General features: G+C 37.3%; 1 protein-coding gene across 5 annotated transcripts in view; it reads left to right on the forward strand.

The window, feature by feature from the left end:
* PAK3 (p21 (RAC1) activated kinase 3) overlaps positions 1-27123 on the forward strand; it is a 316820-nt gene that overhangs the window by 267692 nt on the left and 22005 nt on the right. For all 5 annotated transcript variants that reach the window (XM_037821668.1, XM_037821667.1, XM_037821666.1 and 2 more), the window contains 6 exons: positions 3470-3533; positions 18129-18177; positions 18521-18633; positions 20317-20434; positions 22784-22883; positions 23363-23559. In XM_037821668.1, the coding sequence (XP_037677596.1) occupies positions 3470-3533; positions 18129-18177; positions 18521-18633; positions 20317-20434; positions 22784-22883; positions 23363-23559 (641 nt within the window). The remainder of the gene's footprint in view (positions 1-3469; positions 3534-18128; positions 18178-18520; positions 18634-20316; positions 20435-22783; positions 22884-23362; positions 23560-27123) is intronic.

Raw genomic sequence — 27123 nt, forward strand, 5'->3', positions numbered from 1 at the left:
TCTCTACCCCCATCTTAAATTATGGGACACTTACAAAAGGAAATGCCTAATTTTATTTCAGTTTAGTTCAACAAACATTTACTGACTACCTGATATATTTTATACACAGCATTGTGTGAGACACTGAGGATATAGGGGTGAGTAAAACTTGGCTCCTGTCCTTCAGATTACAGTCTAAAAGGAGATATCAAATACATAGATGTAGATAAATCATGTATTAAGAACAGAGAAAGAGTAAGAGCCAGAGTGAGACAGAGAGGAGAGAAGGTACACTATTAACACAAAGTAGGGGAGTTATTAATTTTATCCAAAGGGATCAGAGAAGGGTACCTAGAAGAGGTAGCATCTAAGTTGCATTTTGAATGGCGAATTTTTCCAGGAAGAAAAAGTGGGAAGGACATTCCAAGCAGAGAATAGCATGAAAAAAAAGGCATGAAGGCACAAGAGAGTATGTTGTGTTCTGGGAACACTAACTTATTCAGTGTCACTTGAATATAAAATTGGGACTGGAGTTGTAGTAGAGGAAGCTGAACTGGTAAGCAGGAGCTGGTCATGAACTACAATTGGTAGTAGACAAGATTAGAGAAGGAAGCAGGAGTCATATTATGAGGAACCTTGCATTCCATGCCAAGCAGTTCAGAGTCAGTGTCTAATAATCCCCGAAATATCTGATCATTTCCTTTTCCCCAATGCACAGTCACCCTGGTAAAAGGCCATAGGTCCCCCTGGGGAAGGCTGGGAGGAAGATTAACAGTATAAATTTTTGGAAGTGTAACAGGGTCCTTCCCCAAGGGTACCCAGCCTGCCCCTCATTCAAGGGGCTCTGGAACTGTAAACTGTCTCAAGTCTGGGAATTGATTAAGGGGCCATGACTCTATGTTTTTGTAATTCAAGGGAGACTTTTGTTCACTTGACCTAGAATTCTTCTGCTTATATAGTTCAAACAAGAATTTAGTCAATTGCCCATCTGTTTTACTACTAAGTACTCCATGATCTACTAGCCAACACCATAAGTCTCTGCGAGTCAGATTATTTTGACTGCTGCTTTGAGCCTGTTTTCCATTATGGTAGCCATGCCCACCTTGTCTTTGGTGATTTGTTGCTGCCAAGTGGCTTCTGCCAACTTGGAATCCGATTATCCCCATTGTGTTTAAGGATTCCAGCTCAGTGACAGTAGTTCCACAGAAATAGCTGACCTACAGAGAAGGGTGACTACAGAGCTCTTCAGGGGTGATGGAGCTAGTCTCACAAATTTATTCCTCATAGTCCTGGTAAAAGGTGTGTCCTCTGGACATTCCAGGGGTGTGTGAGCAGGTCTGCCGTGATAAATCCACTCTAACATTCCAATCTCTCTAAGCCTTTGAATCCCCTCCTCCACATTATACTGGGACAGTTCTGGCATTTCAACCTCCACTAATGCCAGCCACCTTTGATCCATGTTTCAGCTAACCACCCAAACAAACTATTAATGTACTTTCCAGCCCTTTGAGCTACAACAATGAATGCAGAATCCTTGCTTAGTGGGCCCATATCAGTAAATTCAGCCTGATCCAACCTTATATTCCTTCCACCATTATCCCGCACCCTTAATACCCATTCCCACACATATTCCCCTGGTTTCTGTCTGTATAAGTTGGAAAATTCATACAGTTCTTTTGAAGTATAGTGTACTTCCTCATGGGTCACCCTTTGTACCTCACCCTTTGGGGCCTGTTGGGACTTTGGTCTAGTTATAGGTCTTGAAGCAAAGACTGGTGGTGGGAGTGAGTCATGAAAGGAATTAGAAGTATCCCTCAAGCCATTTACTTCAGGACATTTTGTTGCATTTTCATCTCATAAAATAGGATTAATCTCTCCAGACAGAGGAATGAGGGCTGCTTCCTCAGGGGAAGTGATTACAGGTTTAGCAGGCAGTGAAGGGTTAATCTCTTTAGGTGGAGGTTGGATGGCAGGCTCCTCAGGGCAGACTGGAGATTGGGGCAGTGGGGGGCTGTTTCCTCAGGACTGCCCACTACAGGTATATCTAACAAAGACTCAGCAGAATCCAGGGTTCCAATGTCCTCACTGCCATTATTATCAATCCATATGTCCCCATCCCAATTTTCAGGATCCCATTCTTTTCCAATCAATGCCTTTACTTTAACAGCAGACACCCTGAGAGGCTGAGATTCTAGTTTACGTTGTAAATCTGCCACTGGCACAATGAGACTCTGGGTCTGGTTTTCAGAGATCTCAAGTCTGTGGCCACAGGAAATAAGATTTTCTTGCAAAGCACACATAGAAACATTTATATCTTTCATATGGCACTTAATTTGCAAATTTGAAGCGTTCAGCTCATCCCTTTCTCTTATAACTGTGTGCAGTGTTTCTAAGAACAGCCAGCCAACACCATTATACCTCTTAACTCTGCAAAACTTTGTTAAGGTGTCAAAAACACTGTCTCCCAGAGCCTTGCCTCAAATAGGAGTACGATTAGGAGAATCAAATGGTGATAATTTGCATATCTGTATTGGCAACTCATGCCATGGACTGTCAGTGCCATCTTGTTCATTGGACATAGAGTGCCTTTGAATCTAATCAGAGTAGAAAATCAATTATAAAAGTCCATTTTAAGATTCTGTTTCTCAAGAACCATTCCTGGTACCAAGTTGTATTAGTCAGAGTTCTCTAGGGAAACAGAAACAACAGGAGATATCTGTAAATACGAGATTTTATAAAAGCGTCTCATGCAACTGTGGGAATGCACGTGTCCAAATTCTGTGGGGCAGGATGCACGAGTCCAAATTCCGTAGAGTAGGCAGCCAGCTGGCAACTCCAATGAAGGTCTTCAATGAACTCCCCAGGAGAAGCTGGCTGGCTGAAGAAGAAATGAAAGTTCTTTCTTCTCCCTTGAAAGTTTTCAACTGATTGGATTAGCTACAACTGATTGGATTCTCTCATTGCGGAAGACACTCCCTTAGTTGATCGTAGATGTGATCAGCCAAGGATGCAATCAATTTTCTGATGATTTAATAAACCAGCCATGAAGTATCCATGCAGTAGCAGTTAGGCCAGTGCTTGCTTGACCAGACAACTGGGCACTATCACCTGGCCAAGTTGACACATGAAACCAACCATCACAATTACGTAGTGTGCAAGTTATTAGATGTTTTTTATCTCCTAACATACATTATCATTTTATGGTAACATTTTATAAATGTTGGGTTTTAGCCTGTTATTTTGTTTCCCTAACATCATCAATTTTGAGTATAAGCAGCACGAGTTATTACTACCACTTTAATTAATATATTACTATTTATTACTTTAATCAAAAGTATCATTTTACATATAAATTGTAGAACTCATGTGGTCTCATTTTTATCTGTCATTGACTCTGGCATCTTAATTTTCATTAAAGGGAAATCATAAAGAGAAATAAATCAATCAATTTCAATTTTTTTCTCTCTCTCTCTTTCCCTCTCTCTCTCAGGAAGCATTGTGAGTGTTGGTGACCCAAAGAAAAAATATACAAGATTTGAAAAAATTGGTCAAGGGTAAGTGAATGTTATTTGAAATGTCAAAAGATGAGCACCAGCAACATATGATAAAATTCAGTAAGAGCTTGGATTTATGGTAAATTATGCTTCTTATTTCCCAGATTATATTATTGTTTTGCATTTTCAATGTTGGCCCTTCCGGTTGGCAGACTGACTGCTAATTAACCTAGCAGAACATCCTGCTCGAGTCTTCACCGTTGGACTGAAGTGAATTTTGTAGGGACATTTCGATCCCATCTACTTAAAATATTTGAACTGATTTCTCTTGAAAAGCAGTAAGGCTATAGATACCTCTAGCTTGTGTGAAAATCCCCCTTATCCTTCTCCCCCTACATCTGTATGGATGTTATTAAGATCCTATTTTATTGTCAAACTTTGGAAAGTGACAGAGTTAGGGTGGGGAAAGTTATTATTGAATCATCCAGAAATGGGCAGAGTTGACTACCTGAATGTCAATAATACCTGAGACTGAGTGCATAATATTCACTTAGCATGCTTGTTAAAAATAAAGATTCCCAGGCCCCACTGCAGAGAATTTGATTTAGTAGTCTGGAGTGGTGCTCAGGAATCTGAACCTTTGAAAAGTTCCTTAGATAATCCTGATCATCAACTACTCATGGGAACCATGGGGCTAGATGACTAACTAGAGCTAAAGGTGAGAGTCACTGGTTCTGCAAGTCAGCTATTATTAGACATGTCTCTCAGGTCTCAATGTGAAACTAAGTGGGAAGGCCACAATAGGCAACAACATTTGAAACAAAGAAGTTTTGTTTAAAGAGAAACAGAGTGTCTTAAAGGAGTGTCCTTAAACAGGGGAATGAGACAAGATATTCAGTTGCATCAGCTACTGTATGCCAGGAATGAAGATGACACCCCAGATGTCTTCTGGCTGAGATGAGGGGCTGGGAAGGAAGAAATACAGCTAAAGTGCCTGCAAAATTGTGCTAGCCCATCAGCAATTAGACCTCAGTTATTCTATGATTAGGGAATTTGGGATTTCTTCAAGCAATTCCCTGTTTTTTCCTGGGATTCTTAAGTTCATAAAATTATATATTATGTATATGCCTGACTATTTTTTATGATTCTTGTATTTTTCCCACTGGATTTTGTACTAAAGTTTCTTTTAAAATTACCAACTTCTCTTGGGAAATAAGAGAAAGCATTTATTACACAATTAGGCTAGAGAGTCTGAGGTGGCACTCATGGGGACTGTACCTGGTGGGAATTAAGGTGAGAAGACCCTGAAGGGAGGCAGAAACTCACAAGAAATATATATACCCATTTATTCTTCTAGTGAAAACCATTATATTGCTGCATTTGAACATTCCAGGAGGCTGAAACATATACCTATTTGTGTTTTGATTCTTTCACTGGTGTCCTTACTTGCTCAAAAAAAAGGAGTTTGCAGTCACTCTGGTCCTCATAGCTCTTAAGGGGCTTCTTACCACCTAACAGATCAAATAGTATTTCTGCCCATTGATCTAGAGCAGCGCAATCTAATAGAACTTTCTGTGGTGATGGAAACGTTCTCTGTGCTCTTCAATATGGTAGTCACTAGCCACATGTAGCTAGTGAGCACTTGAAATGTATCCAGTACAAATGAGGAACTTAATATGTTTGAATTCATTTACTTGTTCAGCAGACATGTATGGAGCACCAACTATGTGATAGGCACTAGGCTAATTGCTAGAGAAACAGAGATAGGTAATAATGGCGTGGGTCCTCAAAGAGCTTACAGCCTACAGTGGTAAGTGCTTGACAGAGGGCTGTATAAGATACAACGAGAACATTGAGGCAAGCCAACTCAATTCACCTGAGTGTGGAATTCAGATGGCTGCTTTAGCTGTCATCTCCCACCTGAAGTTTTCCTTCTCAAACTGGTGGACTGGGTGTTTTACTTAAGTAAGGAAACTGTACCTTCCCAGCTTCATATGTAAACCAAGCCTCAACTTAATTTCTTCCTGCTCAAAAGTTAAATAATACAAAGGAGGTTGCAAAAAGGTAATATTATGTACAGAGGGGCTCTGAAAAACAAAGGAGGCTTTTAGATTTTATTTTATCACTGTTGAGTCTCTAGTGGATCTAACAATAAGAAAGGTTACACAATCCACTTAGAAGTAGCCCTGTGGATCTTTGCTGTCCAATATGGTGGCCATGAGCCACATGTGACTTTTGAGGGCTTGAAATGTGCCCAGTCCAAATAGAGATGTGCTTTAAGTTAAAATGTACAACCATTTCAAAAACTTAGAATGAAAAAAAGAATGTGAAATATCTCATTCATAATTGTCATATTGATTACATGTCGAAATGATGAGTTTTCGTATAGTAGGTTAAATAAAATATATTATTAAAATTAATTTTACCTTTTTCTAAATTTATTAATGCAGCTACTGGATATTTTAAATATGGCTCACATTGTACTTCTGTTGGACAGCACTGCTCTGGTTGTAGTTTTAAATGGGAGCTATTGATTTATTTATTCATAAAGTGGTTTTATTTCCATGATTTTGGGGTTGGTGAGGAGTGATAGATGGTATGATTTTGTTTTGATTCTTCATTCCCACTATTATTCACACCAAGATTTGTCTAAGCCAAAAATGGCATTGAATTTAAAAAGGTAAAAAGTAAGAGATAGGGTCAGATATCTGCCAGGTACCAGGTAATAAATGAAGCAACACCAGTTTCTCCAAGAGCAAAGATTAGGCTGCCAAGTGACTTTGCATACCAAACAGATCCCCCCTCCTGGCCATTATTTATGCTTCTGACCTCTAAAGATGCAAAAGTAAAGTTCTCTCTTTTCTACATAACTTTATAAAGATTATATAATCTTAAATGAAAAATCAAGGCAGAAATCCTGCTTGCCTTTACAGAAAGTTCTATTTTTAATCCCAACGAGTTCATCAATATTTTAAAGAATGATGAAACCAACAGAAAATTCACTCATGGGCTCAACTCAATTTTTTAATAAGTCTTCAGAGGGTGGGGACTCTATTTTATTCCTTCTTTTGTGTCTCCATTAGCTTTTGCACTTAGTAGGCCCTCAAAAATCAATTTTGTACAATTAAGGTCAACACCCAGGGTTCACTTGGCCTGTCTCAAAGACCTACAGAGTTTCCCTTGTCTCCCCCATTTCTTTTTTGCCTTGATAAATATTTGTTGAACTGGTGAAAATGTTTGTCTTTCTAGCTCTGCCTTTCTTCTGTCCTACGTCTTTTTCCCCTCATGTGTATATACATGTCTATCTTGCTCTTTCTGTCTCTGTCTCTCTCTCTCTTTTCTCAGAGTGTTTTCATCTCTTTGTTTCTCCCAATGTCATGGTCTCCTGTACCACATCTGATTCTTTATCCTTTGGGTATTTGTATGTGCTGCACATCTGTCTTTTTCATGCATGTTAGCTTCACCTTGTACTATCCATTTTCACTCCCTCCAACCAAAATGGTCGTAACATAAAATCTAGATGTGTGTTTTTTATATATGTTTTAAGATATAACCTAGTAACTTAAACATGTTTATTTATTGTAATTTTATCATTTATTTAATTGACTAGTTTTAATTTTTCTCAGTAAATACATTTTTTTGCTCTGTCCTTTATTTTTTTAATATTTTTTATTGTGAAATATAGCATATCTATAGAAAAGTGGTAACTTTCAAAGTACAGTTTAACAAGTAATTGTAGAGCAAATTTCAAAATATGGTATGGGTTACAGTTCCACAATTTCAGTTATTTTCTTCTCACTGTTCTAATACTAGAGACTAAAATAAGTCTATATAATGTTTCAGTATTCATAATCTTTTGTTATATCCTATCTTGTCTGTTGCTACTCCTCCCTCTCGTTTGATCACTGTCTCAATCTTCAGGGATATCTAGGCAATGACCACTCTAACTTGTTCATATTGAAAAGGGGTATCATCTGTCCTTTCTTTTTAATGCAATTTTATTGAAACATATTCACATACCATGCAATCATCCAAAGTGTACAATCAGTTGTTCACAGTATCATCAGAGTTGTGCATTCATCACCACAGTCAATTCTTGAATATTTTCATTACTTCAAAAAAATAAAAATAAGAATAAAAATATAAATAAAAGTAAAAAATAACACCCAAAACATACCCTACCCACCATCCCCCCATTATTCATTTACTTTTTGTCCCCATTTTTCTACTCATCTGTCCATACACTGTCCTTTATTTTTAAAGTGAATGAGAAAAAATATTGATTTATTTCCCTTAAATTAAAAAAAAACCTTAAATTTACTTTCTTTTTACTTAAATGTTCTCAATTGATTTTTCTATGAATTATTAGCCTATCTACTCTCAATGTAAAGAGTTTTTATTTTCTTTTCATTAAGTCTGTTTTTTTTATTGTTTTGCTTTACCTATTGTTACAGTGATATTCAAAATTCTGTCAGTATCATTTGGTGCTAGGAATAATCTGTCCCAATGTTCCATTTTCAGCTCCATGGAGCCCAGCAGCTCACTCTTGGGAGCTGAATTAGAGAGGAACCTCTTCATAAATCACCACCATCTGTTTGGGAAACTAAATTTTTCCAGTATGGGTTTCTGCCATCCAAGCATTCATGCCTGGAGCCAGAGAGTTGGGCTCCATCTTCCATAAATCAAGTTCAGAATTGCATGTCTAATCATTTGAGGCCATAACTGTGAATAAAGGCAAAAAATGACATTATGTCTCGAAGTTTGATGTGAAAAGTGTTCTATAACTGGCCACCAAATCCAGACATTTTGAGCAGATGTATGTAAAGTTTAAAAAAGGGAAGAAAGAAAAAAAGGCCAGGTACCCCCAAATTCTTTATTTTTAACTCAACAATATTAGTTTGTCAGAAATATATCCAATGGAGACATAAGACCCTTTACTCTAGGATAGTTATATAAAGGGACTTGTTTAATAAATGGGTTAGGGTGAGACAACAAAATCAAATATTTATTTTCCATCAAAAGTTATCATTGGCAAGCCTGGGTAGTTCCTAAATAAGCAGTAGCTGTGTAATAATTTACTAACATTGGCAGCTGTCTTCATAGTATCTCATTAACATATTTTAATTCATGTTAAGGCCTTTCCTTAAATGAGAAAGCCCTGAAAATAGATCCCTTTTCTCTTTCAGGTTTATATTGTCTTTTCTCTTCAAAATTATAATAGAAAAATGCTTTTTGAGAAACAACTTAGAGGAGATGGTTTGGATCCAGTTTAACAAATATCTTTGTAAATTCAGTGAGCTTTTATTGAGTGTCTACTACAGATAGTGCAAAGTAGTAGTTGAAAAGGTTCTGGGAGTCCACAGTGAGTTCTATGCTCACTGCCTCCTGATCAGCTGACAGGGAGAAAGGGAGTGTTCTATCAAGGAAGAATAAAAACCACCACCACCCCCCAACACATGTGTGCCTTTCCCCCATATTTTATCCACACACTTATTTCCATTGTCATCTCCCCCAGGAGTTCCTCTCTGGCTCCATAGCCCCAACTGACCTTTTCTGTTTTCTGCCCTGACCTTTTGAATCCTGCTTAAACCTGGACTGGCATGTGTTTACCACTTTTATCTTAGCTTGTCTAATCATGCAAATTTGCTTGAAAATTTGAAGACCATGGAGGAATAAAGAGGGGAGAATATTTGGAATATTTGAAGAAGAAGAAAAGAACCCAGATTCTTAACTCAGAAGTCTGTGGGCAAATCATTTAACTTCTTTAAGCATCAGTTTTCTCATTTATGGCAAGGTGAATGCATACACCTCATATGGTTATGAGAAATAAATGGCAGATGGCATTTAGAATGCTTAGCACAGTGCATGGCACGTAGTTAAGTGATCAGTAAATGTAGTCATTGTTAGTTGTGAAAGACACACCCACATGTTACCATTATATAGAGCATAATGCAGTAAGTATTGTAATCAATTACAAAGAACTATGTGAATAGAGAGGAGGGACAAATCATATATAGTCAGGGAGAGAGAATGATGAAGGATTCTTAGAGGAGGGTGCTTTTGAGTAGTGGCTTGAGAATGTGTAGGAATTAAGTGGAAATTATGAAAAATTTCCATTTGAAGAAAGCCAAATGAACCCTTACTTCAGACCATAGGTTTCATTCATTGTGGTATCCCCAGGGCCTCTAACAGTACCTTGCATAGAGTAAATACTCAGTAAGTATTCGTTGAATGGATGTTGAAAAGACCAGAGGAATTAAATCAATGGTGTCAGTTCTATGGACAGTCAAAAGTCCAGTTTGGCATGGAAGTTAGCAGGAAATAATGTTAGAAAGATAGGTTGGGGGCTGTGTTATAAAACAAATTGAGAGGTACAAGCTACACTGTCTTTTTTGTTTGGGTTAAAAAAATTTTTGAGTAGGTAATACATGCACATGGTATAAAATTCAAAAGGTACAGATGAGTAGACAGTGAAAATAAGTGTCCCTCCAACCCCTGTCTCTAAGCTTCCCAGTTATCCTCCTCAAAGGAAACCACCCCAAAAAACTGCTCCTGGTTGCTATGTAACACTTTCATAGACATTCTGTACATGCATGCATGTACACACATATGTATCATAATATCATATATGTTAGAATAAAATAAGGTGATACAATGAAATGATTTTTAAAAAGTTCTTTGACTAACCCAAATACATAAACTGTTATATATACATTTGTATGTTTACTTACGATGTTTAACTTAATTTACTTCTATTTACATATTTTTAAACCACACATTATATCAAATAATATTAGAGAGTTTTTTTAACTCTCATATTTCATGAATAGTATAATTCAAAATCTTCCTATGGCTCTTTAACATCATTGCTTTCATAATCACTAGATACCTTTTTGAGTAATCTAAAGGTAATTCAAAATGGTTATCCACCTACATCATCTTACTTCCATCTGAGATCTTTGAGATATAATGTTTTTGAATCCACATATGAATCTGTTCCCGGGTATTTTATCCCAATTCACAAGTATCCATTCATATAACATTAAGATGATTGTTTTCTGAATCTGTCCTGTAGGTATATATTTAAATCTTCACAAGATAACTGTTTACTATATCACTTTTTAAAATTTCTATTAAAAATTTTCAAACTTACATAAAAGTAGAGAGAACAATACAGTGAATTCCCATATTCTTATCACCCAGATTCAACATTTATCACTATTTTTATTTAACCACAATGTCATTATAACACTTACAAAATTTAACAATTCCTTAGTATCACCTAACACCCACTCTGTAATCAGAGTTCTCCAATTGTCTCGAAAATGCCTTTCTATAGTTGATTTGTTCAAATCAAGATCCAAACAAGATCCACACCTTGCACTGGGATGTATGTCTGTCTCTTAAATCTTAGTACACTAAAGCAGTTCCTTTCTTTTTCTACTACCACTGACTTGTTGAAGAAACTGATCAAAGTCCCACATTCTGGATTTTTCTGTTAGTTTCATTTGAAGTCATTTAACTTGTTCCTTTGTCCCCTTTATTAACTATAAATGGAAGATAGCTCTAGTGGCATAATTAGATTTAGGTTCAACTGTTGGCAAGAATTCTTCATAGGTGTGTGTTTCATATTATTTCGGGAGGCACATAGTGTCTGATTGTCCCATATTTTAGAGATGAATAGATTGATCAGAGGATTCAGTGGGTGGCTGTCTGGCCCCTCCATTGTAAAGTTCCCCAACTAATGGTTTCATTCATTGATGATTATTACCTAAATCAATTATTTCATTAGGGATTTCAAACTGATGTTTTTCTAAATCTATCACTTCTTCCACATTTATTAACTAGAATAATTTTGAAGAAAATAACTTTACCTCATCCTCTAGGGTCCTTTGATTTCTTTGAAATACAGCTCATACAGGGAAGTCAGGTTAAATGCTTAATTCTTTTAATTGCCACTTTCAGTATAAGGAGTTAGTGCCCAAGTTACTTCCAAAAGTGTCCAATGAAAGATGTTTGTTTTGTTTTGTTTTTGGTGTGGGAATGGGAGCTTTCTCTTTTATTTAAAAATATCTTTATAAACTCATGGATTTTATGTTTTAATTTTTTTTCAATCAATTGCATTTATTATTGTTTTTGATGGTTAAGCTATCCCATCTTTGGCTAATGGGAGCCCCTCTCACTGCATTGGTTTTGAAAGTGATCTTTAAAGAGCTTGTTTATAATATCTAATGCTTGCATTTATGAGGTCATATGCTCAGAAATAAATTTTGCTTCATTTCTCGCCAGGTCTGACAGGTGATCTCTATAAGCATCCAAAACTAGCAATGATTGAGAACATTTCAGCATAATGTGTTCCTTTCCCAAACAGTATTTTGCATTTAAAAAGAATTGAATATGAAGAAGTACCACATTACATAAGAGTTTTTATAAGGATTTGAATATAAAGCAACTACCTTTTTTTCTGTGGAAAAATCTTGAAGAAAAAAAAAATCCTTAGTTTGTATTTGGGCATATATGGTGTGCTTGTGTGTGTGTTTTGAGTGTACTTGTTAACACAAATGGTAATATTCTATATTTCTCCTTTTCTGTTACAGGCCTTGCCTTTTTCACTTAACAGTATATCAATATACAAGAGCGTTTGTTTGCCCACACCCTCACCAACACAGCTATGTTTGTTTACTTGAGATTGTAGTTCTATAATAAAAACCCATCCTCACACTGATTTTTAAAAGGGAAAATGTATGAGAACAGAACTCTAAAAAGAGATCGTGTGGTAAAACATTCCCACAGACTCCACTGGCCAGTATAGTCCATGTCTGTATAATGCCCAAGTGTCTTTGCTGCATGTGGTGTCTCTCCATAGGTTTGACCAGTCATGCTGCCAGGTTTGACAGAAAGTGACATAGGGAAAATTTCTTGAACTCATTTTCCTCCTAGGTATTAAGATATACATCTGGCCAAAGGAATTTTGTTTGACATCAGTATTTTTGCTAATCATATCACTATATAGGATGATAATATGAACAATTCGTCAATAACTGCCAACAAACTTTCCTGTTAGCTAGTGCATAACCAAGCCCTCAGTCCCTGTCCCTCTAAATTAGTTTTACTATGAATGCTGGATGGAGTTTTAAAGAGGCAGTGGGGCTTGAGAAAGTAAACATAACATGCAGGGCATTTTTTCAGATTTATGTCTGCTGTTCAATGAGGAGGCCCCTTCTACTCTAACTTGAAGCTCCCATATTGGAGGTGAATAGCTTTGAAAATTATTAAAGGACTTGATGAATAACAACTTGGTTTAGTGAGCCTAACAAAGCAGTATACAGCATAGAACTCAGGGGTAAGTGCTGAAAATAATACATCTGACTTTCTTTTGTTCAAGAAACCATGGACAAGAGCAGAGTGTTGTCTATTGTGCTTATATAAGTGATTCTTTGGGTAGGACCACCAACCCAAAAAGTATTTGCTTCCTCATTGGATCTATTTTGAGCCACACAAGGTAGAACAGTGCTATGAGACCCTAAATAGATGTAGTCTGAGCTTTACAATAAGCTTTGCAATGTAGGAGATTGGGAATGCATTAGCATTTGTGAAGGACAATGTTTATGGAGCAAGGGAAGATGCTCTTTGTTCTACTTAATGCTCTTAAATGCACTGTGTTGTGTGTTGTCCCTTGTAGAGAAAGGTGATGCCACTCAACCAACCACCGTTAGCAGAGTTTACATGTTGAGGTATTTTTTCCAGTCTTAGTAAGGAGCTTGTATTAAGCCACCTGACCCTTTCCTCGCCTGGTCCTCTTAGAACCAATGGCATGCACTGTGAAACAGCTGCTTAAACTTTTATGTTGGAGTGACTAGCTGAGAGTTATCTGGCCTTTCCAGGTATTAAGCCCTGTAACTATGGCCTCATTATCTCTAGACTATAACCCACTAAGCTCTCTGGCCCCACACCCATAATGTGTTACAGCTCTATTTAAAATTAGATGACTGTGAATATTCTGGAAAAAGTCACGCTCTAGCTAAAGGACAGAAAATTCCCTGTTCCAATTTAAAATCCTTGTAATTAAAGGCTATCAAAGCTCACCCCAGCTACATTCAGTGTACTTCTAAAGGTATTGAGATAACATTTTTTACATAATTTTATTTTTTTTAAAGCTTACAAATGCATTTTTAAGAGGTAAATTACCAAAAAGAAAATGCTCTAAAATTCTTTCCCTGAAAGAGTTATTACCTATAACAGTCACACTGTTCTTCACCATTCCTAAGCCCAAAAGGCCTATGTCTCAACAAAACAAGTAAATATTTGCTAATATCAAACATAGATACATACAAATCTATGTATTCTTATGTGTTAAGTGCATTAACATAATGAGTCAATTTCTAGGCAGGGGTCTACAAGTAGTAACTGTGTTTTAAATATTCAGCAGAAGAAAAAGCACAGGTCTAAGAGCTAATTTTAGGCCCAGCCCACTCTCAGCCACATGGCCAAACTGAATTGATTCAGAAAGCAGAAGAACTATTTGGTATGGTTATGCCAATGATTCCAACATACCATGTCCAGGGTCAAAGTAAATGGCTTAAAAGGAGCACATGGAGTAAGTGAGCAGAAAATTAGGGGCAGGATTAATATTGTTGGAAGGCAGCTTAACATAGTAGATAACATGGGCTTTGGGAAGTACCACACTGGTACTAAAATGCTAAAGATCTAAAACAAAACATGAAATGGTGGTTAAGAGCATGGGCTGTGGAGTCAAACTGAACCAGCTCAGCTGCTAACTGTAATCTTGGGCAAGCTACTCACCATTTCTCAGTTTCAATTTCCTCATCTATAAAATGGGGATAATAGAACTTACCTAACAGAGCTGTCCAGGTTGAGCATTAAGTGAGATAATCCATTTACAGATAACTGGCAGAGAGTAAGGCTTAACAAATGATACAGCCTTTTCTGGTAGTAGTAACAACAGTAGAAATAGGAGTAGATGTCGAAAATAAGTATCCTGAATGAAGATTAAATCCATGACTGTGCCTCATTAGCACCAGATTCATACTTGTAAAACCTTAAATATGAATATTGCCCTGTCCTTCTGGCCCCCTCACTTTTATTTCCACAAGGCTCCTGTTGCACCTCATTGAGCCATCTAGTCTTCTCTTGACCTTTTCTTTTTCTCCTAGTCAGTGAGCCTCATTCCCTGGCTTTCTTTCCCTCCTGTAATCCATTTCTATGCTGAAATCAGTGATCTATCTAAATTTCATCTAACTTTATCTAAAGTCTTACCATGTTACTGTCATGGCAAAAGCTTATAATTATGGTTTGACATTGGCTCTTAGCAGGAAACATCAAAACCTGATGAAGATTGCTGATAATTAAACTGACTTGTGAGGGAATGAGAGCAATAGTGAATTGTTTATTCCTTTCTAGACCCATTGGGCTAGATGCCAATGTTTCCATTTGAGTATTAAATGCTTGGCCAGGTCAGGGAGAGATTGTTGATAAAGCATCTGATGTCTTGCCAAGAACCCAGCACTGCTCAGCACACTGAAATTGATGACGAGGCCCAACAGTTGAGCAATCTGTTGGTTTAATATTCTTGAACCGTAGTATAGGTTAACTGAAAGAGCTCTAATTCACAGTTAGGAGACCTTTGTTACTTACTAGCTGTGTCATCCTGTTATATCCCTTCTATTCTCTGGGCTTCAGATTTCCCAGCTCTAATAAGGGGTTTAAACTAGATGATTTATATTTTCCCTTGGGTCCTGATAGTGCATGATTTATTTGTGCCATCTGATAGACTGAGGTTTGAAATAAACGAAATCCTCATCATAAGCAAGTGTTCTCCCTACAACAATCTAGCTTCAAGATAACCAGAATAGAGGAATAATAGGGATCGATGTAAGTAAATGGTTAGCATAAAAATCAAATTGACAGTGTTGACCATTTTAGCATGCCAGACCCAATATTGGTTTGATTTCTGGCATTCTTACATCCTAAAGTGCTGCGTGGCAGAGACTTTGTTTTTTGAATTGAACTCAAGTTTGATTTTATAATGATACCTGTTCTGGAGATGTGAAATACGAATCCCCCTTTCACTCCAAGTCATTCACAATTTTAGCCCTCAGGACAGTGGAAATGGGCTTGGGGGGTGGAGGTGGGAGGTGGTGAATAAGGGGAAGCCCACCTGGTCTGGAATTTTAGATCTCCCTCCCCAGCTTTAACTAGAGCATCCCCCATTTTATTTGTTTTATATATTGGTGGTTTTTGCATATGGTTTCATTTGATAACATTGTTCCAAGTTAAAAAGAAAAAGCAAAACCATTGCCCTAGGATAAAAAAGGACGTGGAACTTATAAGAGTATTCCCATAAGTCACCCTCCTCTGTCATTTTTTTTAAAATAGGCACAGACCCTAGCAAGAATGGTTGGGCTGGGAAATTAGAAGGGGCCAACTAATACCTCAGTGAATCAGTCATTCTCTACTGTGGAATCAATAACAGCAACAGCAACAAATGATAATATAGTAGTACCATATTGAGCACAAACTCTGATCTGGTCACAGGGCTAAATGCTTAAATACACTGTGCCATTTGATTCTCTGCAGTCCTATAAGATATGTACTATTATTTCCTCTTTTGCATTTGAAGGAATTTTTCAGGTGGCCTGCATATATAGGAGTAAACCAAGCAAAGGCACTTTTGAATCCTATTTTGCAATTAGATTAAAATAGTTTCTCAGAGTTTATTGCATCTGAAATACATACCAGTTGTAGTGATATATTCTTTTGAACTCAGGACAATACTGAGTTCAGAAGGACACATCACAAACAGGACCTTGAAATCAGGAATGTCTGATAGCTTTGTGCAAGAGGAAAGGGTTTTATGTAGACATAAGTAGAAGAAATGTTTTCTTCACAGTAAGGAAAGGATATTTTTCAATGGCATGTTTGCTTGAAAAGCTCTTTGTTTATTAATTTGTTCATCCAACAAAGATTTATTGGGCACCATAATGTGCTTTGAATCCAGAATCATAAACATAAAAAAATTGAGAGACTAATTTATTTTCTATAGGCCTCAAACCTAAGGAATTTCTGCAGTTACCAATTCCTGGCTTGGACCGTGGCACCTTTTGATTAAGTGTGATTTTTCAGTGCAGGTCCAGTAGATATTTTAATACCCAAGCAGAGTGAAGAAGGCAGTGAGAGTTTATAGATTCTAGATCATTGAATTAAAGAACCTTAGAAATAAAGCAGCCAATTTCCTATATTTTACAGATAAGAGAGTCAGAGGGGCTTGGACTGTAAGCTGTATAACCTTAGGCAGGTTACATAACCTCTCTGAGCCTCAGTTAAATAAATCATCTGTAAGATGCGAATAATAACACCTGCCTTATAGAAATATGAGGATTAAATAAAATAAATTACATAAAGTTCTTAGTGCAGTGTCTGTTACATACGACATGCTCAATACATGTTTACTGTTATTGTAACTTGCCCAAGGTCACATAGTTTGTTGATGTTAGGGAAAATATTAGAACTCAGATCTTTACTAAGAGTCAAATATTCCTCATACCACACTATCCATTTTATCCCCTAGGAGCAGATAATATAAAATTCCTAGGCCTATGAGAAATATTTTTGGCTTATCCAGAGAGAAGAAGGGAGAAGAATTACAAGGAGATGAATGACATAAGAAAAGAATTCCTGATCTCAGGAAACAAAACAACACGGGATAAATAGAGAACAAGGGAGAAACAACAGATACCAGATAGTTTAGATAGTAGTGCTGGGGCACTACGCTTAGTGAATCGTAGAACTGATGTCTATCCTAATTCCTTTTTTCACCGAAATGTTTCAATGAAATTGAGTAGGTTTTTTTTGTTTGTTTGTTTGTTTTGATGGGTAGAGAGTTCGGAATGCACGTGGGCTTCGAGAAAGTTACTGTGAATTCCAATTTACTAGACCATGTCTATTTGCAAAACAAGGGAACTCTGTAATTGAAGTTAGAATGGAAGCATGAGTACTGTCAAGTCTTAAGGAATGATAGATTTTTAAAGAATATTGGACTGAAGTGAAACCTCATAGTAAAAGCTGTTGAGAAATTTGTCAAAAAGAAAAACTATGGCTCAATAGTTCCTACTCTGAATAGCTACAGTATAGGTACTTCACTGAGAGTAATTGTTTTGTTAGATGAAGATATTCTTAATTAGAAATATATGAATAAATTCGTGCTGCCCATATGCTAAAATTAAGATTATTTTCTAGGTGCTTAAGCAAAAGATATTTTATTTCCTAAACTATACTTCAGTGTAATCAGAAACCTGAGATGTTGGTTGTTGCAACATCCAAGGAGTATTCAAAAAATTCCAGAAGTTCCCCAGGAGGTACAAGGGCATTTTGCTCAGTTTGTTACTGCATAGTGCCATGGTAGGCAGCCTGGTGCCAAAAAGTCTGACTTGGAGTTCCTAACCCACCAAAAGGGATACATCATGGTTATTTCAGATTCAGTTACCATAGAGTACAGTTGTTCCTTTTCTACTTTTCCTTTAAACTGGAGTTTGCTAATTTTCCTCTCCTGAAAATAATCACATACATTGTATTTCAAATGAAATATATCCGTAACACCTTGACTGCTTGTTAATTTGATAATGTTCACCTTTGCAGGGCCTCAGGCACTGTTTATACAGCACTAGACATTGCAACAGGACAAGAGGTAAGTGCTGACATTCAATCCCAATTTTTAGTACCCTTTGTCCATATTTATCAGGTTTCCTCTTTGATGGCATCTATGCCTGAAAAAAATGGGTAGTCCAGAGGGTTCATTTCTAAACCAGGCAGCACTGGGTTGACATGGGAGTTTTCTTCACTGATTTCCAAAGCAACTGAAGTGGATGATTTACTCGTGATTGACCGGAAGAAAAAGGGCATGGGGTTGTGGCACAGAGATGAAGCTTAGTAGATACAGAATTTGTATGTCTCACTCTGTGTCCCCCAAAATATGGATATTTGTGTTGATTCTAATGATTGTAACACCTGTTATTTCAATCATCATGCAGGTGGCGATAAAGCAGATGAACCTTCAACAGCAGCCCAAAAAGGAATTAATTATTAATGAAATCCTGGTCATGAGAGAAAATAAGAATCCCAATATTGTTAATTATTTAGATAGGTATGTACTTGTTTTTTTGATGGCATGTGGTTTTCTTGGCAAATTATTTTACTTGGGATATGTCCATTTATCATTTATTCTATAAATATTTCTCAAATGCTATAAAGTTAGCAAAGCCTCAGATCTGTTGCTAAATTTACACCCACTTACATTTGTCCACCTATCAAATACTTGAAGGAATGTATTTTATGGACTTGGTTCTAAACATAAACAGTTTGTGTAGTTTCCTTTTGAAGATCATGACTTCATGTAGGCAGGAAATAGACTATGGCATATAGGAGAGAGCAGTGGTGTTTTAAACATTTCATCAAATGTTTGTTTGGAGCCAATATAGCACTAGGAGTCTAAATGAAGAAGGCTGACTACATTGGCCCTGCTTTAGTGGGTGCTTTGTGATTAAGACAGTGAGGTCTAGGGAATTCAGACTTTAATCTCAAACCTTTTTCCTAGACCAGGTAATTAATGTCTCTTTCATCAGTGGTATTAACAGTGGATTATAAATAGGCATTTAAAGACAGCACTTTAATTTTGGTTAACATCTGTCTCATTCAATTTCAGTAAGTGTTTGTATAGCACTGCTGTGCTATGTACTCTGAGGAGATACGAAGAAAATAAGGCAAGTTCTTCAACCTCAGTGAGGCTGTGATCTTGCTTTGTGTGTTTTACGCAGGATAGACCAGTAGTACAGAGGGAGGAAAAGGGGGTGGGTTGAATTTTACAGTCTAGATCAATGTTTCAAAAAGTGTAGTTTAGGGACCATCTACAGCAGAATAACCAGGGGTACTTGTAAAAAATGTGGATTTCTAGCTCCTTCTCAATAACTACTGGAGGTGGGGGTCTGTGAATTTTCATTTTTATCAGGCTTCTCAGGTGAATCTTACAGGCACTGCAGTTTGAGAACCACTGAATAAAAAAGTCTTGTTTCACTTTGTGTGGATCTTGGGGCAGGGTTGAATCTTTGGGGTCATTCACTTCACTATATTTCATCCCTTTTGCTGAACGGGGGGCCTGAGAGACCTGATAATACTACTCATTTAATGCCTTCAGATGGTCCCAGGTGATTTGAATAGCCTCATGCTTTTTGCCTAAATTGTATGGCCATGGTGACTTTCGTTCTCATATTTGATCATTTGGGACAAGTCCCTCAAAAACTACTTAAAGATAATGGGATGGCACAACTGACTTCCATCAGAACTGAGACCTCAGAGTCTCTTTGATTCAGCAACTCCCTGAAAACATTTCACTAATTAATTCAGTAGAATCCAAAGTAATGCAGAGATTTGAATAAATATCTTATAAATCCAGATGCCATGGGCCAGTACAGTCCAAGAAGTGATCATCAGAGCTTGAGCTATCCAGATGGGCTATTTACTGCTCTTGTTCCTTGAAACTAGCTTTTACCATGGAAAAACTGACAATAGTCAGTTACCAGAGGCCTCTCCTCTCTACTCCATCCTCTTTAGTGCACAAATCTGCCAGTTATATCTGATAACCTTTTGATTTTCCATGCATATTCTCTTCTAATGTTAAGGAGGTATCTCATTAACACAATCATTAATATTTTCCCCTTGTTATTTAGTATGATGAAATGCAGAGACTAACTGCAAATTGCATTGTTAATGGGACTATAAGAGTCCCACTTCCTTAGGCCTGAGTTAAAGTCTTTTTCTGTTCTTGTTATAGCTACTTAGTGGGTGATGAACTATGGGTAGTCATGGAATACTTGGCCGGTGGCTCTTTGACTGATGTGGTCACAGAGACCTGTATGGATGAAGGACAGATAGCAGCTGTCTGTAGAGAGGTAAGACAATAGAGCTTTTCTAGCTGATGAGATCACCAAGATTGGTGGTTATCTCTGATTATTCAGAATGTTTATAACATCAATATAACAATATCACATCTTTTCTACTGAAAAAAATTAAAAGCCTAACCTCAATTTAAATCCTAACCTAATATCTCTCCCCCACACTCCCTCCCCCACCACTTGTTTATTTTAGTTGCTTTTCTATGGATCTTTCTGAGTTCCATTATGCCCTTTGTGAGATGCCCCATGTCTAAGCCTGCATGTCGTAATCTCAATGAACATGGAAAACAGTGACATTGGCATGGGGCTTTGTTCCAGTTTGCTAATACTGCCGGAATGCAAAACACCAGAGATGGGATTGGCTTTTATAAAAGGGTGTTTATTTGGGTACACAATTACAGTCTTAAGGCCATAAAGTGTCCATCAACAAAGGGTACCTTCACTGGAGAAAGGCCATTGGCATCTAGAAAACCTCTGTTAGCTGGGAAGGCATGTGGCTGGCATCTGCTTGCTTCCAGGTTGCATCTCAAAATGGCATTTTCCAAAATGTCTAAATCACCTTCCGATGGCCATCCTCAAAATGTCTGTCTCAGCTCCAGCTAGCCATGAACTCCTTCTGTTTGAGCTTATATAATACTCCAGTAAACTAAACAAGGCCCACGCTGAATGGGCAGGGCCATGCCTCCATGGAAATTATCCAATCAGAGTTATCACCTGCAGTTGGGTGGGTCACATCTCCATGGACACTGAACCAATAAATTCCAACCCAATCCACACTAATATGTCTGCCCCCACAAAAATGCATTAAAGAATATGGCTTTTTCTGGGGGACATAAATATACAAACCGGCACAGGCTTCTTTCTGATTTGGAGTTTTTCCATATAATTATTTTGTACTGTAGGTGTACTGTGAACCAGGTAAAATACACAGAGCACTTTTTTTTCACTGTCACAGATTCACAGTTTATTGATTGCAGGCTTTAAACAACAACAACAAAAATCTGCACATATCTGTACTGCACAACAAGAAGAATTTAAGAAAAGAATGTCAATGATATACATGTCCTAGTGAGAAACTGGCAGGCACTGTGGGTAGAGCAGGAGCAATCTAAGGCAGCCACCCTCAATTCCCAGGAGAATGTCAATTAAGTGGAAGTTCACAAAGAGCAAGGCCATTCTGTCCAAAGCCACAGATCTCTGAGCTCAGGAAATATGACACCACCCCAAATCATAGTGGACACTGTCCCCACAGAGCTGCACTGCCTTTAGAGAAGGGAAAGAACTGTGAATGCAACCAAGAATTTTCTCAACTTCAACGTTTGACAATCATTACACTTGCCTTTTTGCACAGACCACTTTTTAATCCTATTATTTTCTAGAAGGTAATTTAAGCAAGGTCCTTCCTCAGCCAGAAGGTAACTGTCTTTCACACTACAGTCTGAACATCATTCACAGCCCTCCAGCGGATCTGGAAGTCTGTCTCTTTTTCCAGTAACAGTGTTATACCTTTAGTTTCAAGCCAAATTAAGAATATTTTTATTATATCTTTTTCAGTATTAAAAAGAACACACTCCTCATTGTACTCTCATTATGGACACATCCATTGTGGTGAGGTTTACTATAGAGACAAGTAGGAACTCTGACCCACTGAAGCTTGCAAACCTATGATAAGGAAACACAACCAAATGATTTCAGCCCATCTTTGCTTGTTCTTTGTTACCTTGTTCCCTTAAATTTTTTCCTTCCTTGCTCCCCTATCATTCCCCCACCCCCACCCCCACTTCCTCAAACAAATATAAATCAAACTTGTAATTCAGGTGATGGGCCTGGTGGTTTCCATCCTCTAGCATTACAATACAGTACCATTTCCAAACAAGTACCTATAGTTACATCATAGCCTAAGAGTGGTTCCCAAGCCTGTTTATCCATCAGAAACATCTGGGGCAGTTATTTTAAATGCAGATTCTTGGGTCCTACTACAGACCTGCTGAATTAAACCATACCACATAAGCAGAAACTTACTACATCTATCTGAGACCAAGCTGAATCCATATCCTCCAGATAACTAGGTCAAAGTATAATTGGTTAGTTTGACTGTGCTAATGATTAGTGCTACTTATCGCACCATCACTCTTCATGTCTTAGTCTTACTTGAGAGCCTTCACATGTATAATGATAAATAGTGTCACTGATTTAAATGGTAATGTGCTTTCAAACTGGTGCTAAAACATTTAATCTTGACAACATAAAATCATGCCCTTAATCAAAATTTATCTAAAAATGAAACTTAGAATTTTTATAAATTTTTTGTGATATAATTATAACTTTTTTTTTCTGATTCAATAGTGCCTCCAAGCTTTGGATTTCTTACACTCAAACCAAGTGATCCATAGAGACATAAAGAGTGACAATATTCTTCTTGGGATGGATGGCTCTGTTAAATTGAGTATGTATTTTGGTTCAGATTATGTTGGAGAGAATATCAGGAAATCTCTGCTTTTTTACTGTTTATCTTGAGAAGATAATGGCTGTTAAAAATGACTGATTTGAAAGCAGTTATAGCCCAGTTCAAAGTAGAGTTTTTCTGACACTGTGTTCCTGTAGAGCATAACCAGATTTGGGAGATTTACTATTTCAGAATTCCTAGTGACTTCCATCAGCTGGATGTGAAATATCTAGTTAGAAAACTGAAAGATTCTGTAAGATTGAGGGAACAGTGAGGACTAGTAACAATGACACCACATCAGCCAGTTATTTCAGACATTTTAATATCAGGACCAGCTGACAGATCAGGTAACAAAATATGAGTTAGACAGTTGTGGAAGCTCAGTATCTAACAAAGGAAGGTACAGCCATATCTGAAAGTGACCTATGGTAAAACAAAATTAATTTGAGCTGATTTTAACTGACTTTTCTTCTCTGCAGCTGATTTTGGGTTCTGTGCCCAGATCACCCCTGAGCAAAGTAAACGAAGCACTATGGTGGGAACCCCCTATTGGATGGCACCTGAGGTGGTGACTCGAAAAGCTTATGGTCCAAAAGTTGATATCTGGTCTCTGGGGATTATGGCAATTGAAATGGTGGAAGGTGAACCCCCTTACCTTAATGAAAATCCACTCAGGGTAAGTCAAAAGAGAACTCAGGTACCCCAACCCCAGAAAAGGGGGAGGTCAAATGTCATTTCTTGTCTCTACCAAAAGTGACAAGTATGAGATCTTTCCTGGGACAAGTGACATAGAAGCCCCAAGTTATAATTTTCAAAATTACTGTGAGTTTTTTTCAGTTTATCTTAAGATGGCTCAACAGTTTTCTAAAGTGTATTGTTACCAGTATTTCTAACGAGAGAGGACTTTAAAATTCCTTAGTATTGCTCCCTGGGGTACAAAAAAAGTGTAATTTTTTTAAAGCAAGATGTGAAAAGAGTATTTTATTACATGCCATGGTTAAATGATCTAAGAAACACTTGCTTTATTATTAATTTTTAAAAGTAAATAAATGCATTTCCCAAACTATAATTTTTGAAATTAAATTTTGTTTCATTAGCAGTAATGATTTATTGAGTAACAACAACTTGCTGGGTATTGAATGGAACCCTGAGATAGACACAGTGCCACCTCGGTGAGACCACAAACTTAATTAGACTGTCAAATAAGAAATAAATGGAAATAGTTTGGGTTGGGTAACTCAGTTTGCTACTGCAGAATCAGAGTTTGATCCTCAAATTGTCCATTTGCCTCCACAAAGAGATAAGCTCCATTTCATAGCTTAATTCTGCCATCTTCTATTCAGAGGAAGAAACAAAGGAATATGAAGAAAATGCTTCCTCAGTGCAGAAGTGAGCCAGCAGCTATTTTGTTGTGTATAGCCTAAGGGTGAGCCAGAAGCTGTGTTGTTTTATATATATAAAGGGCAATACATGGTTGAAAAAAGGAAATATGCACAGAATCAAATTCTCCTCTCAGAAAACCTTGCACAGTGCCAATGCCAAAGGCATCTTGCATATTGTTTGTTTCATTACCGCTAAGAATATAAAAATGAATTTTATCCTTGGTATAAAAGAAAAACATTATCCTTAGTAAATGGTTAAATGTTTTCACCTTATGGTTGTAAAATCCATACTCATGTCAAATATATGTGGTTTTCTATACCTGTGAAGAAGCCTACAAACTGATTGTCAAGGTTGTTTAGCAGTTGAACATTTTGTAATTGGAAGCTGCATTTCCTTTGTATGGAGAGCGGAACCGCCTCTTCCTTATCCCTCGGAATTCCTCTCTGGTACTTGGCCTCTTGTCTTAGTCCCTGTACTGATTAAAAACAAGAGATAGGAGTGAATGCCCTAATGAATGCTATGGGTTATTGCTCTGTTCTCATGAGATAATCGACATGAGACGTGCACAGTGATTAGCTGCCTGCAGAGCTGAGTGGGAGAGAAGGGGCATTTTCCCACCGTTTGTGTGTCAGACCTCCATGAATTTAATCAAGCCCACCCCTGACCTATGGACCAGTGCATCAGGATAATTACTTGGGCTTTCCCATATTGTTTAACCACCTTTGCCCGTTAAGAAATAGTAGTGAAAGAACACATCAGGCATCTTGTTTCCATGGATTTTATCCTCTATATCTTTGGAGTTTGGAGGCACTAAACCGATTATGGCTATTTCACTTTTTGCCTTCTAATGAATAATTTACAACCTGCAGAATTTAAGGATTAAATAAATGGCAACTGGTTTCAGTAATGCATTTATTACCTTCTTCAGTTCCCCAATTACAATTGATCACTCTTTAGCTAGGCTGCTAATTGTTAGTAAAGAGGAAACAAGTTTTAATCTTTATGGGCATCTTCTAGTCTGGGATTAGAACTCATAATTGACAGCTTGTCTCTTAGAATCCACGGCCTTGTATGTAAACAAGTATTTGCAGATTATATTAAGACTGTAACAAAAAAAACCTATCAGAAAGACCACCCTGTTGAATTCCATGGAAAAGGATTTACTCTAACTTTGCTCATTTCTCTCCATGTGTGATCAACCTCCAATTAATCAATCAAGTCCATATTGAGCCAACCCTATTCTGGGCTTATCTTTCTGCTAGGTGCCACAAGTACTTTTTTAGTTTTGATTTCCAATATGCTGTCCTCATGTTCTCTTAAAGAAAACAATGTCTCAAACTATATGCCCTTATTTGAGATTTGAAAAATGTAGTTACTGAAACCATGGGGAGATTAGAGTGGAAAAGATATAATATGAGCCCATAGGGAGCCTGTGTTTTCTTGGATTCTGGTGACCAGGCCATGTGGAGGGAAAACGGAAAATAATCCAGAGCTTCAAAAGCAGTATAAAATAGAACTAGGTTAGTGCTTTTTTCTCTAGAACCAATACCCATCCAACGTTTTAGGCTTTTAGGGGAAAAGAAGGGAATGAGTGGAAGGAAGACAAGAATTGTAGAGGAGGGGATGTCATGTTGATGTGAAAAGAATTTCACATGGTGCATGTAGTCAGACAGCTGGGTGTCCTGACACCACAACCTACAAGCTCTGTGATCTCCAGCAAGTCACTTAAAACTTTTCTAAGCTTCTTTCCTATTTTTAAAATGGTGATGATATCTATTTTATAGAGTTAGTGTGAAAATTAAATGAAACAGTATATGTAAATCACCTAGCACACTGTCTAGCTCATTGTAGGAAATGCATGTGTGGATGGATGGATGGATGCATGGATGGATAGATAGATAATAAGAAATCTATATATGAATAGAAAAGAAAGGAAAATGAGAAAGGACGCTTAGAGTGATTTTTACCCACTTGTGAAGGGGCATTGGATTCCCCACTCCCCCAAGAACTTCCTCTCCCCATTGGCTGCATACCAATCCCATCAAGGAGTAAAGGACTTGAAACAGTTCATTTAGTACAATTACATAAACAGGTAACACTGAACAAGAGAGGCTAAGGGCAACGTCTGGGTCTATACATTGGAAGGTTTGCATTTCACTATGGCTTTTTTGTCTTTGTTGTTTCAGTTACAAATGAGCAAACCCTCTATGAATATTGCAGATGCCTTTCAACATATTGTTGATGCAAGGAATTAGTTACTTTTCCTTCCCTTCCTCCCACCCCCCACCAGTTATAAAGTGGTTGGGATTTTTTTTAAATGTAACATTGCTTTGTAGCAATTGACCTAATTTGCTCATAAAATGCCTTTTAAAGGTCAGAGAGTTAATAACTGTACCGAAGTTATGAGAGTGGTACTGTTCCAGAGACAGAAAGGAGACAAGTTTTGTACCGTCCTCCATGGCCTGAAGTCTTTCTACTCAACATAATTGGCCTTGGACATTTTGTTCTGTGATCCATGGACATTTTATAGTGCAGCTTTCAATAATAAAATGCCTTGTTCCTTCTGTTTGCCAAAGTGATTATAGTTAAAATCAAACTTTCCCTGTGAATAGGCAAATCCAGTGTTGGTGTTCTGCAGAGCTCTCCAACTTTGTGGTTAATTGAAGATATGCATTTTTTTAAACCTGTGGTTATAATCACCAGATTCTAAGCAAGGAAGCACATTCATTTCTGTAAAACTAATCTTTGGTTTGTTTTGTTTCTCAGCACCAAGAGAGTACCTCTTTACTAACTGCATTCACACATAATAGGGTTATTCTTGTCACCTAGTTTTGATGAAATTTGGGATTTGTGAAAT

The sequence above is a fragment of the Choloepus didactylus genome, chromosome X, assembly GCF_015220235.1.
Source record: "Choloepus didactylus isolate mChoDid1 chromosome X, mChoDid1.pri, whole genome shotgun sequence".
NCBI classification, from domain to species: domain Eukaryota; kingdom Metazoa; phylum Chordata; class Mammalia; order Pilosa; family Megalonychidae; genus Choloepus; species Choloepus didactylus.